Here is a 16,058-nt window from a genome sequence, read left to right on the forward strand (position 1 = left end):
TCAACCTTTCAATGATTGCTGTCCTCACTCATCTTTGCCAAAGAGGCAGCAGCCCGGCGTAGATTAGATGCACGCAGGGGTGTTTTCTAAGATTTGAGGACATTTGGGGCTTAGGGGACCTCTGTTGGGGGTCTGGCCATTTTTTGGTAAACAAGCTCAATTTTGATGGGGGCTTTTTTATGCACGCCCAGCCAATTCTCGGCTGGGCGCGCAAAAGCAGTCGGGTGGTTATTATAAACTAGCAGGTTGCGTCCACCAAATACGCACACAGGTGGCGTCACTCCTTTATGGTCGGTGGGTCACCCACCACTTTTACACTCACCAGTTTTAGCCCACGGACCATAAGTTGGGTATCACTGCAGTAGAAACGTATGCACAGACACTCTCTCACATACGCTCATGAGCTCACACACACTTTCAGGAAGCAGCAATTGAGCACTTGCATGCATACACACAAGCACACACACAGCAGTTGTCGTGACATTTGTAATAAATGGCTTAATGGAATTTCCTCTGCTAGTTAAAAAGGATTGAAATGCCACTGCAGGCATGATCACAAATCAATAAACCATCTCAAAGCTGCCATTTTAGTGTGTGTGTGTGGGGGTGTGTGTGTGTGTGTTGGGTGCATTTTTTTCAGACCACAACTTGTGAAATTTTGTTCTGCCTCTGCAGTTCCATTTTATTTTTCATTCATTTCATTTTGTTCCCTTAAATGTCCCCAAACCGTGTTGATAAGATAAGATGAACTTTATTGATCCTCAGGAAAAACTGCAGCAGCAAAGAAAAAGATAAAAAAATTTAACATATTGAAGTGTGCCTTCACAGCTTTTCTTCTGTGGGTTGAAATGATTCTTTGCTGTTTTGCTTTTTTCTTTTTGTAAAGCTGGATATTTACAGTTTTGTAAATGTGCAGACACTGTAGGAAAATTAATACAAGGCTGGTACAAGTGGGTAGATAATAAGATATAGTCTTTTTTTAATAACCTATTTTATTGGAATTAAATGTGTGAAAGTACAGGATGGAGAATATGGGATTCAGGGTCAGTCAGACAATGATTTATGTTTATGAACAATCATTTGTATGAAAATCAAAGTCTAGTTTGCTATGAACTCTTTGGAAATGTGATTAAGTTATAATTTGTGTTTAGTTTAATTTTAGTTAGAAGGATGACAATTTTATGTTTTATGTTATATTATTTTATGTTTTATGTATGTTAAACCGACAAGATGAGCTGTTTTGTTTGTTGTGTTTATCTGTGGTATTGAACAACCATGCTTTTGCTGGTGCTAATGGGGATCCAAAGACAGACAGACAGAGGGACGGAGGGACGGACGGATGGAGCAGACAGAGGGACGGACAGACGGACGGAATGATTGAAACACTAAGATATTTGGCGACTGGGTAAATAAGTGATTTCACAAACAGCAACGACACTTTCACAGGCTCACATTGTGATGCAGTTCATTTCATTTCTACTGGGTGTCCACACAGACAACCAATCACATCTGTTAAAAGCATGTGTCATACCCAGCAACGGGACCAACCACACCTCCTCACTGAGGTCAACTTTTTATCCCTTCCTGGCTCGAAGTTGCTCTGACAATTTTCCGAAATCATTCCTAAGTAGGGCTGCACGATTTTTGCTAAAACAAATAAGAATTAAGATCATGATTCTTCAAACCAGAGATTCAATTAAAAGCTACAAAGGTTCTTAACACACGTTTAAACCTCCGGGCTACTGCGCATACATGATTCGAGCCGCAACAAACGTTTGAATATAAGAATCAAGATCTTATTCTCATAGTGTCTGTGAATACAGACCCTCGCCACTGGTAAGATGTAGGGAAGTTTACCACAGTTCATTTACACATTCTACTCACATTATTTTGATACAAATCTTGTTTAAATTGGCAAAGTATCCCTTTAATTATGTTTGCACTGGATCAGGTACCGTCATCTCACTCACTTTGGTTCTGACTAGTATTATTTTAGCAGTAGTGTGCCCTGGTGTTATCACCACCTAGAGACAAGATTAAATAAGTGTGAATTTGGGGATTCCAGAAAGATTAGTAATGATATGGTAGACATGTGTGGAGGGACACGGATTAAGGTGTAAATCTGATTCATTTAAGATAAATCTCCACTGCTTTACTGCCTTTAGAATGGCTTTTTGGCTTAAATTTTTTGATCCTCTTAGTGTCTTCATGCTAAAGCACTTTGTAGACTAAGCATTTAATTTTGGATTCTCCTCTGATCATTGCTAAACTCTGATATTCCCTGCTAGCTGAGTTCAGTGTGTCGCTGAACTCCAACATGGCAATGAACACCATAATTTCCCCTGAGAGAGCTTTGTGTGCCCCAATAATGGCACTTTCTCTTTTTTGAGGCTTAAGAGGAGGTATGAATTATTCTGGCATTGAATCACACTTGATGCCCGTGGTTTTGGAAAAGGCATGGGAGGTGATATGTGCAATTCAAGCCCAGGATAGATTTATTAGTCACGCCACCACAGCAGGGATCTTCTGCTGCTGCTTTTGAAATACTTTTAATGGACGATTCTTTTTGTCAATACTGCGTTCAGTGTTCTGAATCTTGACGGCACCCACGGACACTGGTACCCAGGAATGCCAGTTGAATTTTTAAATTTTGTGAGCACTTTCAGCTCCATTTGCTTTTGGCTGGATGTGCTGAGCAGTGCCTACTGCTTGTCCATCAGCATTTGGAAATGACTGACAGCTCCCATGTCTGCTGTGGTCAAGCCACTCTGAACAATGCCAGTGTTTTATATTTGGGAAAAGGGGCGAGATACTTTTCTGTTCTAGAAGCCAATAAATGTAATCCAGGCAACTGAAATAGAGCTGCAATGAATGGCTGGTTAATTAAAAACTTAACAGATATACTTTGGGTAATCTGAATTATTTATTTAGTTTGTCTGGCAAAAATACCAAATATTTTCTTGTTCCAGTTTCTTGGACTAAATACTTTCAGGAATGGGGCTGTTAATCTGGGAATATCACAGACTAGATGTGTCATAATTTCATTAATGAAATTCATAAATTACAATGTGATAAAAATAAAATTAAGAATTTAAAAAGATATAAAATTAAATACATAAATCACATATATATTTTCTCAAAAGAGATACTTATTCATTTTAAGTGATACTGATATTTCATCGCTCATTTATTTCACAGTTTTTGTTATTTATTTTATTAGGGTTATGATGTTTATATTTTTCATTTGATAATCAATATTTTTTTTTATCAAAGCAGTATATTGTATTTTTTTGTTTAGTTTATTTATTTATTTGATTGTCTATTTAAGTAGTAACATTATGACTCATCTAATTTTCATGAGAATGAATACCAGCAATTGGAAAACTGTGATGGACATTTTTTACTGTTTTCTTAAGTTTTAAAGCAAAATGATTAACTGATCAAATATAAATCAGCAGATTAAGATAAGAGAAGAACAAATTTCATTTCATTTATCATTTATCCTGAGCAGCTGCAGTGCAACGTAGGAAAGAGTGCAAATATAAAAAGTGAAAATATATAATATCAATACAAGGTAAAAGATACAAGATGAATAATTAAGAGAAAATTAGGTACGACAGGCCTGTACAACTAGATTCTGAAGTAATATTTCTGCTTGATTTAGGAAATAATATCGCCGCTATCCTTGCAAGTGTCTTTACAGACACCAACATCTGCATCTTACACCATGCAGGTAAAGAGCACAGCAACACATCATCTGGCACCTCCTGATTTCTACACAGACACACAGCAGGCCAACACAACCGTAAACAATGAGCAGCCTGAAACAATACACAGGGATACATGTGCACCACAAGACAAGCAGAAGCCAAAAGCATACTTGTAACAAAACTTAGGCACGGCGGCCAAATAACAACACACACACCTGGCAGGAGCTGCAAAATCCATACATCTATTGTTTCTTCTGTTTGGCGACAGCAGTGAAAAGAGCTTAAAATGCAGCTTACCTTTGATGTCTTCAGTGATTTCCAGTTTTTATCCAACGTTGCAAAGAGTAAAACCACTGTACAGTTTGTCATGTAGGGCATGTAGGAAAGGATTCACTTTGAGAAAGATGTCCAGTTTCTTCAGTGAAAATTGTGCGTCCTCAAGAGCCGATGAAAGTTGATGCCAGCAGGTTGTTTTAGCTAGCGCTACTTAGCAGCTAACGCAACGCCTCTCTACCTGCTGGTTAAGAATAGCGACTGAACTTTCTCTCATTTTTCTCTTCCTCTCACAGCAGTTTATTGAAAACTTAGCAAACTTTTACCGCACCAGTAGCAGCAGCTTGCTAATCTTAGCTTCAAACTCCCTCGAGCTCCATCACTGAAGGACAGGAAGTGATCACGAGCGCACCTGCTGACGAGAGTTGCCACCGCCGTTTTTTCCCAGACTTGTACTCTTTTTGTCCCGGCAAAATAAAAATATCTCAATTTGTCCCGGTTTTTGGGGAAAATGCAAAAACCTGATTTGATTTCCTTCGTTCTGTAGTCTAGAAAGGTCCCCCGTGCTTCTGCGGCTATTTAAAATTGTCTCTGTTTTGTTCCCGTCTATGTACGTCACACCTGTGCGCCCTAGCGCAGGGAGGGAAACTTGACCGAAGAGAGACAGCAAACTGAACTGACAAATGTCCGCGCTGAGTTCTTCTTTTCACCAACTTTTGGCGTCTCCATTTGAAATGGGAGGAGAGACGACTGACGAGGAAGGAGATGGAGCAAATCCATGCCAGCCACCACGACAAAAAAGGATAAACTACTTACAATCCGGACTAGGGGACGCCGCCGACACTACATTTTTCCGCCACATGCGTTTTGTGTCCGGCGAAAATCTCCGTAAAATATGAAGGGAAAAACGCTTGGAAAAAAGCATTAATGGTATCAAACAAACAAAAACAGGCAGCCATTGCAACTTTTATGACCCAAAAAGGTTCACCAGAAGAAGACAAGATTGCAGCGGCAGAGCTCACCAGTGTGTACCATGGAGTGAAACACGGCCACAGCTACTTATCAACGGATTATGGCAATAAAGTAAGTGCGAAAATCTTTAATGATTCTACTATTGCCGCAAAAATGTCATGTGGAAGAACAAAAAGTGAGGCTTTAGTTCAAAATGTCCTAGCTCCTTACAGACAGGAGCATTTAGCCACAGACCTGCAAGATGTCCTATGTCCGAAGTTTATGTTCATGTGGTCAGTCTGAACTGGTAATGGTGGCCGAGCCCTCCGCCCCAAACATTTGGTCAAGTGTCCCTTTTTTTCACAAATCCAAGGTGGCAACCCTACTGCTGACAGCTTTTTACTAAATGTTAAGTTAACCCTTTGAAGCCTGAGAAAATTGGTTTGATTTCTTTCAAAACATGGAAAGAAGTTCTTTTTTTAAAAAAAAATAACATTAGGAAAGAGAGTAAAAATGATTAGAATTCTGTAACCTAATTTCAAATTTGTAACATCACAATTAAAAATAGTTTTGCAACTGCATAATTGATCAAAGTTTTAAGACCAAGCAGTGATACAAAGTTGATAAAAAGTGTGTGATATCTAGTTACATTTTTTAAAATGTATAGAATCTTAAAATGTGTATCTTTGGAGGTCATTTTCGCAAAATGAGTTTTTTTTCTGAGCCAGCAGTCTCCACTGCAGTAGCACTTACACCAAACTTCACAGTTTTATTCCTGTCTATATTCTGAAGGTTTTGTTTTTTTTTCTGATGGTTTTGGTCATATATCATTCATAGCCCCATTCTATGCAACATTTTATTCCTAAAAACATGGCGAAATTAGATTTGTGTTATTATTTTTTCTGTCAGTATTTTCTGATATATGAAATTATATAAAGAGATATCAAAAGTTCCCACTGTAAAGACCTCGCTCCAATATGCTTATTTAAATTGGCGCATAATTAGACGACTCATTTGCACAGGCAATTTGAACAAAATATTTTTGAAAACTTATAAAAGAAAAAAAAGTTGACATCCGTAAGTTAAAAGTTTTATTCCTTGTGTCTCCCCTTAAGCAAAAGTTTTAATACCACACTGAAAATATTCTAAAAGTAAAAGTCCTGTATTCAAAACCACATTAGGCCAAGTAAGTTATAATGAGTTTAAAAGTAAAAGCATGCGATGTCTGTCAAATTAATGGGTTGCATTTCACTGCTGTAGATGTTTAAGTTTATTCTGATTATGACTTGACTAGGTAGTTTAATTTTAGCAATGCATCACATTTTACATGATCCTCTTATAACATCACTGTCCTGTGAGAACAACATATCGTTTTTATCAATGTGGCTGCGGGTTCGACTTCAACCTCGGTCCTTTACTGCATGCCATCCCCTCTCTCTCCCCCTTTCACACTTGCTGTCCTATCTGAATAAAGGAAAAAGCCCAAAAAATAATCATTAAATGGGAATACTAAAGTACAAGTACCTCTAACCAAGCACATGTGAGTGAATGTAATTAGTTACATCTTGCCACTGCTATAATGTGACCAGCATTTCTGAGATATTTTTGAGACAGATAAAAAAGCAGAAAACCTTCACAATGATCTGTACTTTTGCTGGAAAAATTACTTAAATAACAATAATTACTCCATTATCAAAATCATTGCCGATTGAATTTCCAGTCAGTCAGACTAATCTTTTCAGCTCTAATATTCATGTTTTTAAAAATTATTACAAATGGGAATTGTTCCCATTAACTGACCATGTGCAGTGAGTCCTGAGAGTCAAACACTTATTCAAGTCACTGCATTTGTAGTTTTTCAGAAAAATTAGATTTCTAAATGTGTTTTGCTAAATGGGCCTTTATTCCTTCATTATTCAGCTGAAATACTTGTTTTCTCCATTTTCCCATTTTTCTTTCAAACTGTCCTCCATGGACCCAGAGACAGCTACATCCTCACACATGTTTTGCAGCCAGGCCTGGCTTCTCCTGCTCAGTTCATTTTTAATTTCTGTGGGCCTGTTCTTTGGCATTTAATTAGACCTTTCCCAGTCAGCATCCCCACACTACATGTAAATCTGACACATGGTGCTTATGGAGCTATCATCCGCAGAGCTAAAATTGCATCATTTTGCTGAAAATAGTTTTCTTCCAGCTGAAGTCTCTAGATGTTGGTTCAGTGTCAAAACTGCCAGATCCATGCAAAATGGTTCAGGTGCACAGGTGGTGCAACAGTGATGGATTTTGGATCCACTGCCAGCACAATCTGGCAGAAATTAGGTTCATTTTGGGTCACCTCAGAGGGATGTAGTGGATGTACAGTAATGTGTGAATCCTGGGAACAAAATCCAACAATAACACACTCAAAAATATACTTTTTTTATTTTATTTTTTTTATGTGTGTGTGCAGTAAGTGACTCTGTGAGTAAGATCTCAGGAGCAAGAGGACCGAATAGGACAGGAAAGAGAATCAAGCACTTGAGGGAAAGGAGTGAAGGAATCAGCTCTGCCTGACCCCTTTTTCTGCATCAAACAACTGCACACACACATTGAGTGTGTAACACATTTGGAATTCATGACCAAAAGTTTGGGAAGAGTGATTCATATATTCTACTGATACTTTCCCCCACAGCAATGCACGCTTTAACACACAGCTCACCAAACCTATTTTACCCCGTGGTGGGAAAACCAATCATGTCCAACAACTATTCAAACTCGCCCTTTGCCAGTAAATGTTGCCCTGCTCATCTCTTATGTTCAGGCATCTGTCGGAGGTCCCAGGGTCAACTTGCCACACCGTCATCACCTTTTCTCCTCCACTGAAGGCGTTTCAGCATGAACTCAATCCATCATCAATGGCTTACATCATTTTGCTGCATCAGAGGCAAAGATGTTTCTTCATTCCCCTTTTTGCTGTCATCTTCAACTCTTTTTACCCAAACAATGCAAAATTTACAAAAGACATCCACCTGCCTGATACTGAGTAATGTCCTCTCTAGCACAATGTAGGCTAATAGCTGTCTGATATGTTCGCCTGAATGCAAAGTGCATTTAAAACTCACTTTTTTGACACCTGCACCCAGTTTCATATTGTATCCTTTTAGATTCTGAAAGCAGCTACGGCACTCAGAGCATCAGTATAACGGCAAACAACCATTTGCTATTTAAAGAAAAAAGTAGAGTAAAGGCATCCTGAGCAGAAAATAAAGTCGCACTAACTCTGTGATGTTAGTGATAGCTGCACATGCATGTTACTGCATGTGAGTCCCTTTATGTATCTCACTGGCTAGCTAATCGCCACTGCTCTGCACTGTGCTCATACAGCAGTTAACACTATGACACCATCCTGACCCATCGTGGTGGAACAGTGTTGCAGAAGTGCCGCGCACAGCCACAGACATGTGTAGGCAATCCTGTTAGCTCTTTCAGCACTGTTCGCCTTGTTAGCACTGTTAGCTGCTAGCCGCCCATTCTTTCCCCTCCTCCTCCGTTGAGAGCTGTATGCAGGCAATCGCTGCTCGGACTCTAGATTAGTGGTCGACAGATTATAGGCCTGGCCAATTATCGGAGCTGATATTTGGCATTTTGCCAGTTATCTGTATTGGCGGTGTATTGTAATGATCACTGATAAAATTAATTAATTAAAAAGTGCAAAGAAAGTGTCAGCACTGGAGGAAATTTTACTTTGTAGAACCTCAGGGAGCTATTTTTCTTTTTTCTTTTTTTTAAAACTTGACTTAATAATAAAACGTTGCTGGGGACTTGCTGTATGTGATATTCAAAGTTTGAGTTTTGATTGAACATTTGCTAAAGGCATTTCAACAAAGTTTTGTGTTGAAAAACCAATATCAATCAACCCCTAATATAAATCATAGATGTGCTCAGGATGTCGCATGGATTAACATGCATTGTAGGTGGACCTTCTTGCTCTTTATAGCATGACCTGAAAAACACGTGTATGGTTACTACATCCATTAGAGGGTTTTGCTATTTGAATGTAGACATATGTTATTGCTGTAAGGCTGACTTGATGGACTTGTCATTTTTCTTGAGAGGACAGCCTCTTAAGAGAGCCTTTTGGACAAACCGGAGCTCAGCTTTTTGTTACAAATGTTTAGTAAAATTCGGTTGTCATTGTATCGGCTGCAGCTGCTCAAAATGCTACTCTTCTGGAAAGTGCTTACAGATTATTTTGTAGTTTTAGCAAATTTTATTTGGAAAACTACTAAACACCAGCAGTCTAAAACCACAAGAGATAACAAAACCATCTTTGCTGGTGGGCTTTGAGTGCAACCCACTATTCTCTTGACCTATTGTTTTTTTTGTTCTGGTGCTTGATATGCTCTTCTGCCCTTAACTCTTCGGGTGCTTCCAGCTTGCTGAACTGGTGCTCAGCGTACATTGTGTGAGCGTGCAACTGCATGCTCAACGTTAAGAAGGAAAAAGGAAGAAAATGATGCCATAGTTTCTGACTATTTAATAATTTAGTCAATAGTAAAGATGTTTGCTCTGGCAACAATAGCATTTGTCAACTTAGTGTGCAGTGCATGGCTGTGTGGCAGTCATACAGTTTGGGAAAAGCTTGAATTTTTTTACTCAAGAAATGTGTTTAACTCTTGCATCATGACTGGGTTCTTGCTGCCTGAAGCAAACCTGCGTCTTGTTCGCAACTTTCCTTTGACTTTATATGCAAAAGCGTTTTTCCCTAAAATTCACCTTGCATTCACTATGAACAAACCTTAAGGCGTCAAAAAAATCTTTCTGTAAATTCTACTGAGTCTGGTCTCCATCTCATGAGTCATGAGTGGAGCAGATTTAATGGGTAGAGTCAACTGGGGATCGCAGGTTTGACCTGGATTCACAATAGTGGGTCTATTTCACGGAGAGGAGGATATATGACATTTGAAGAGGAAAAATTCTCGTTTTGAAATCCCTCTACTGTATTCTCAAAAGAACATACTCTGAAAAATGCACATACTGTAAACACGCTTCTCTCTTATTCTACCCAGCTCTGTCTGTTTCTCACACACAAGCCCAACTGTGAGTCAATTAACTGTGTGTGTGGTGATATGTGCGTGTTAATATTCGTGTGTGGTGACTTTCCCTGGACTAGTCTCTTGGTAGTTGGATTGATGCTGCTTACACGGTCACTGACAAATTGCAATGTCAACCATTTCCCTCTGTGACTGTTTCCAGACAATGTGTGTGTACGTGTAAGCCTATTAAAAGTTTGTATCTGCCCATACATCCTGTATTCTGTATGTGTGTATTGGTTAACCTCTTGCATCCTGCTAAATGAATCACAAAAGAAGCAAATCTAAAAAGGCAAGGACTCTATTTGTTCAGTCAGTAGCTTTTATCCCAACAGAATGTCCGTGCTGTAGCTACAAAAACTTCATTTCATTTGCTTTTAAGTTGTCAGATGAGTTTCTTTCTTTTCTAAAATGAAAAAGTTCAAAATCCACAACAAACTATTTACACTGACCACAGAAGTTGACTTTTTGACTTACAAATTAGGTGGATTTTCCACCATATTAAACATTGCCTGAAAGATACTTTTGACTGTAAAGTCATACAATATTTATCTAGATTTCTCTATCTAGCCGAGTTGCTTTTGAACAGTTATAAAGCTTCAGGTGTGTTAGGGTAGGCTGATTATATATTTATCTATCACTTGATTTGATTTGATTTGATTTATTATTTTTTAAGAGGCTGCATCTACCGCAAATGAAACTTCCTGACAAACAAGGCATTAGCCAGAGGATATGTAGACTTTTGCTTTTAACTTGCAGTTAGTTGAATCAGAGAGACAAACAAGAACTGCAGTTAAATTTTAAAAAAGAAAAGAAAGAAGGAAGAAAAGAAAAGAAAAGAAAAAAGAAAGAAAATGACAATGTTGGTCATTTAAGTGGGAAAATTGCTTAATTTTTTAAAATTTGGTCTTATTTCTGCAGTTACATCTTTCAGACTCTAAATCTGTATATTGTTGTCTCTCATTTCAAGAATGACCTGTTCACTGATATGTACTGTACAATGACTGTCAATGTCAATAAAAGAAAGAGATTTACCAGTACTTTAGGGAAAAAGGCTGGCAGCCTGGCAGTAATGTAAAGTATAGTAATTTTGTAGATAACGGGTCGCGACAGGCGGTCCTTCATCGTGCCGCAGAGGACTAAACATACACACAGCAGGAAAGCTGTGCAGGGTGAATTTAGTTCAGCTGGAGTTGAAACAGTTCAACCTGCTCACAGTATAATGTGCTTTTTTCCTTTTTCCCCTGAAATAATACCGGAAACCACACTGTCATTGTTGCACCAACGGATTCATTCAATCACCTTACGCCAATCCCATCGTCTCTGCCAGCAGCCAGTCAACCAAGCATTGCCAGGCCCTCTGTGCCAGTGTTGGCTCAGCATACAAGATCCCTGCATGTACAGTTTCTCTTTCTGTGTGTGTGTGTGTGTGTGTCCCCTGTATCTGTTCACTTCCATATGCATACACGTGCATGTCTTTGTGTCTGTATGTGTGACTCATCTGTGTACACGAGTGCGTGCCATCTCATCCTGTTATCCTGAGATTTCCCATCCATTTGTGCTTGCGTGAGGGTTTGACTGCAGATTTTGGCATGAGTATGACACTATGCCTGTTTTTGCTTCCTTTTTTTTCAGGGGATGGCAATATCGCTTGGTCAGTCAGCCAGTCTGTCAGTCCATCAGTCAACTTGTTCCACAGGGAAATATCTAGACGAGACTGTCATAACATGTGGCACAGAAATTCATAGCCTTAAAGCTGAAACCCTAATGACTTCACTGACACTTCATCTTGTTAAGAGCACGTCAAAATTTCCACTTGATCAGCGTTTTGGTTTATAACAAGACACCCAAAACACTAACAACCAAATGCCCATAAAATTTTCTGGATACCATGCTAAAGGTGAATCAGACAGATTTTTGTCACCCCTCAACCTCTCCACTAGCATGATGTTAGGCTGAAATTCCCAGCTGTACATGCAAATGTAAAAACATGTTCATTAATGAGATGCATCCTATGGATTTTAATGATCTGATGACCTCCCCCTCCAGCATCAACAACGAGGCAAACTGTACACCTCAAACACATACCACATGACCATTCACGAACACTAAGTTTGGCAGGTACTGGTGTGCCAGTGTTAACACTCTGTCCACTCTGCAGTTGGTTCCTCAGTTACAGAAAATACTTAATAATTTTGTTGCTTGGACTGACGACAAGGTGTAATTGTTACTGGAAGCGATATGAGAAAAAGGTGGTAAAGCCAAGCCTGTTCTCACTTATGTCCGCTCTGTCAGTGCTTTCAGTACACAAGCGTGACAACAAAAGTCACCTCCCTCATCCACCTTGACGGCATCAGATGAGAATGCGCTCAGAAAGAACCGGTGGTGTTGTTATTATACGCCGTCCCACAAATGGTCCAACGGCACAAGGTGCATCCATTTGCATCCAGACAGAATTGGTGGTGTGCTTGTAGGGTAGGACGGGATGTGGACAGTTCCCACAAACAACAGATGTAGGAGTCCAGATTTTGCGTCCGGCATGAATGTGAGGGGTTTCTTTCTACACTTTAGGATGTGCTTTTTTTTGCCTAAACCTAACCATCCATGACTTTGTTGACTAATCCTTACCATTATGAGGGTCCACCTTGGTTGCCATGTGCTTATGTTGTGTAAAATAAGGACCGTGCAGTATCATCTCACCATGTGCATTTATTGGCATCATGGTAACAATATCCTGCAGCGTAAACAACTGACGCAGAAGGATACCTTAAATGTCATAAGTAGACGCAGAAGGTCACTGACAGAGCGGCACCATGTGACAAGCTGGGAAGGAAGTATGTTGTCAAGGCAGTGGACAACAAATTGGGAGATGTTGCAAAGCAAATAATGTGATATCAGAGCAGTACAGGGAGTCAAAGGAAGCCATGGCAATGTACCTACACAAGAAGGATGACATCAAAACATATGTAGACCTAGCTATAATGTTTTGGCTTGACATGCCATGATTGATATTGTCTGATCAGGGAGCTAACATGGGTTTCATCGTTTTCAAAAGTTTTTATTTTGCCCGTCCAGACCATACTCAAACTCTGAGATTTCAAACTAAAACCAGATCAACCAAAGTACCAAACCTCTCGCTCTTGTTTCTACCTATTACACTGCAGGATGCCATTCGTAAATTTGTGCAGACACATTCCTCTGTACTAGTTGGTATGACCAGGCCTTAATGTAAACTCTGCTAGAGCAGCTATGATAAAAAAAAATTTGTGAAAGTAGCCCAGAATTGTGGTATGTCAAGGCAAAATTGCCAATGACAACAATTATCAATATGAAAGCAATAATTATACCCTTAATGTTACATGATGTGCATTAGAGCTGTTCAGCACAACAAACTAGAATTTGTTTTCTTTTTTCTGTTATTGTTCAGCTGTCTTTAGACTGACCCTTCTGTCTCTTCCTCTCTGTCTTTGTCAACGGAGGTTACAGCTTGAAAGGCCTTTTAGTCTTTGAAGATGTCAAAAACTGCTCTACACTATGTATTTGTGATTTTTTTCTCCTTTCTCTCTCTCCCTCTTTTTTCTGTTTCTATTATCCAATAAGGGAAAAGAGAGCTCATGTCTCCTGCTCTGTCACTCTCCGTCCGTCTGTCTGTCTTTTGTGTGTTGCTCCACATCTTTTGCCGACGTCAAAAATAGACCTGCCCCCCAACCCCCAACCCCCCATTTTTAGTCCCCTCTCTTCCCCTCTCTTTCTGTCTTTCATAGATGTCAGAGAGGCATTTGTGTGCTCTGAATGTGGAGTAGAGGTGATGTTTGGATGTTTTGAAGCAGAACTGTCTGTCTAACCGTCTGAATACAGACTGAGACCTATTGATTTCTGGTTTACGAAGGGATCAGAAGCTAATCTGTATGGCACGCACACACAGAAATGCACACACGCACACAAACACATTTTGTGCATACTCAGTAACAAATGCTTTACCCCCATTACAGTAAGTACTTGTTCATGCACAAATGAACAATAAAAACAGGCTTTCATGGAGAATCATGAGTTTTACATTGAAAGCGAAGCATTTGGACCTGGACACACACACACACACACACACACACACACACACACACACACAACACATTAGGTCATAACAGTGGGAAAAGTGGGAACTAAAGGCATACCTTAGCAAAGTAAAGTTACGTATGTTAGGTTTATTGAAAAAATCAGGTTGTGTATTTAATGTAAAGTTTTGTGGATTTTGCAAAGTAAAGTTATGTATGTTAGGTTTAAGAAAAAAATCATGGTTGGTTGTCATCATGTTATGTACTTAATGTAGGCTAGGTTTAGGAAAACAATCTGGGTGTCATTATGATATGTACTTGACGTAAAGATATGCAGCTTAGGTTTGGGAAAACAATCATTCGGTGTTGTCACGCTATATGCTTAATATAAAGGTTTAACTAAGTAAAGTTACGTAGGTTAGGTTTAGGAAAGCAGTTCTGGTTGGCTGTTGTCATGTTATGTAAATTTACGTAGGTTATGTTAATGACGTGGGTTATATGCAAAGTTACATAGGTTTGGTTTTGGAAGAAGCATTAAGAAAGAAAAATGGTGGAGATGTACCTCAAAATAACTCAAAGTTTACATTGTTTCGCATGGGACTCGGAACAGGTTTCCAGGGGGAATGTGTGTTTGTTTGACCTATCCACCTCCCTAACCTACTTCCTCATTACTCTTTATACTACTTCCCTCTTTACTCCTGTCAGTGCATTCATCATGTGATTGCATGCCTTCACCTTTTTGTGGGTTACATATAAATTACTGGCTCATTATTACATGGATTATACAAATTCTGGTGCATTATTTGTCATAGGTATACATACACAAACTGACTCATGACACCTGGATTAGAAACATTTTCTAATAGGCTGACACAAATACAATCTAGGCACTAACATTTAGGCATACACAATAAAAATGTTTTTTATACACAATCAACCATGCATCCCCCACACAAACAACACTAAGATGATTGAATTAATTGTCTTATCGTTTTCTAAGCAAAGTGATTTGGGAGGCTCCCAGACTGAGTCACACGCAGCTTGATACTTCCCATAACACCAGCTCCTCTTTTATTAATTCCCCTTCTCTCTTCCACCCACACCTCTATTTATTTATTCTCTGTATTTGTCCATTCTGTTTTCTGTCATGTTGCTTTGCTTTTAGATTAAGAGAGCAGTCTAAACTACCAGTGAATCATTCCTAGATCGTCTTCTTGGCCAGGCTTGTATGTCTGACCCACGTTTTTTTCAGAAGACTGTGATCATGCTTGAAATAGAAGGTAGATGTAATAACAGATATAGGCAAGTAATGGATTGATAAGATAACAGTAAGATAGACAGAAAACTTTTGAGAGAAAAGTATTGATTGTCATGATCTGTGGGATGATTTCCAGCACCAACAGGCATGGTATAAGAGGCATGTCTAAACAATGCATCTTCTGTCATAATTATTAGTGATGAAATTTGGATGAAATAGTGCCCTGAACGGAGCCAAACTGTTTCCTGAATCAACGCAGTGTTGTGTGTCGGACCCCAAGGCGGCTGCTGCTGCTGCTGCTGCTGTCAGAGAGAGAATTGTTTTCCTTCAAGCCTTAACTCTTCTGCTCTGGCATTCCTCAAAAACTGGCGCAGCATCCTAAGTTAGGTCACTAGCTGATTTAAATGGGTTACTAAATTATTCCGGAAATATTGGTGTCAGACAAATTTATTTATAAAATCCTTTTCATAAACAGGCTTGTCACAAAGTTCTTTGCAGAGAACAAAAGGATTATAAATGCAGGTAGGAGGAGGAGATAGATAGGACAAGAAATAGAACAAAACACACAAAAAGTGAATACAGGATAATGTTGGCAGGGCGAGTTTGCATAGTGATGCTGCATGGAGTAAATGTCTGTTTTTCCTTTTCTTTCCAGTTCTATTCCACATGAAGTACATCACCAACAATCAGAGAGGGTAAATAATATGAGCCAACAGGCAGTACATGCTAGTAAATTTTGACT

The 16,058-nt window shown here is 39.2% G+C and overlaps 2 protein-coding genes across 2 annotated transcripts in view; one reads left to right on the forward strand and one right to left on the reverse strand.

The window, feature by feature from the left end:
* The window catches only part of LOC121959055 (protocadherin-15-like), a 398,851-nt gene extending 394,369 nt beyond the window's left edge, over positions 1 to 4,482 (reverse strand). Inside the window, exon 1 of the mRNA XM_088069675.1 lies at positions 4,008 to 4,482. The gene's annotated coding sequence lies outside the window, so the exon portion shown is untranslated. The remainder of the gene's footprint in view (positions 1 to 4,007) is intronic.
* A 279-nt stretch (positions 4,483 to 4,761) lies between these two features.
* The window catches only part of LOC121959351 (glycylpeptide N-tetradecanoyltransferase 1-like), a 30,137-nt gene continuing 18,840 nt past the window's right edge, over positions 4,762 to 16,058 (forward strand). Inside the window, exon 1 of the mRNA XM_088069676.1 lies at positions 4,762 to 5,066. Coding sequence (XP_087925802.1) covers positions 5,056 to 5,066 — 11 coding nt within the window. The 5' untranslated portion in view covers positions 4,762 to 5,055. The remainder of the gene's footprint in view (positions 5,067 to 16,058) is intronic.

The sequence above is a fragment of the Plectropomus leopardus genome, chromosome 19 (genome assembly GCF_026936395.1).
Source record: "Plectropomus leopardus strain MGB_pleo_1.0 chromosome 19, ASM2693639v1, whole genome shotgun sequence".
Lineage (NCBI taxonomy): Eukaryota > Metazoa > Chordata > Actinopteri > Perciformes > Serranidae > Plectropomus > Plectropomus leopardus.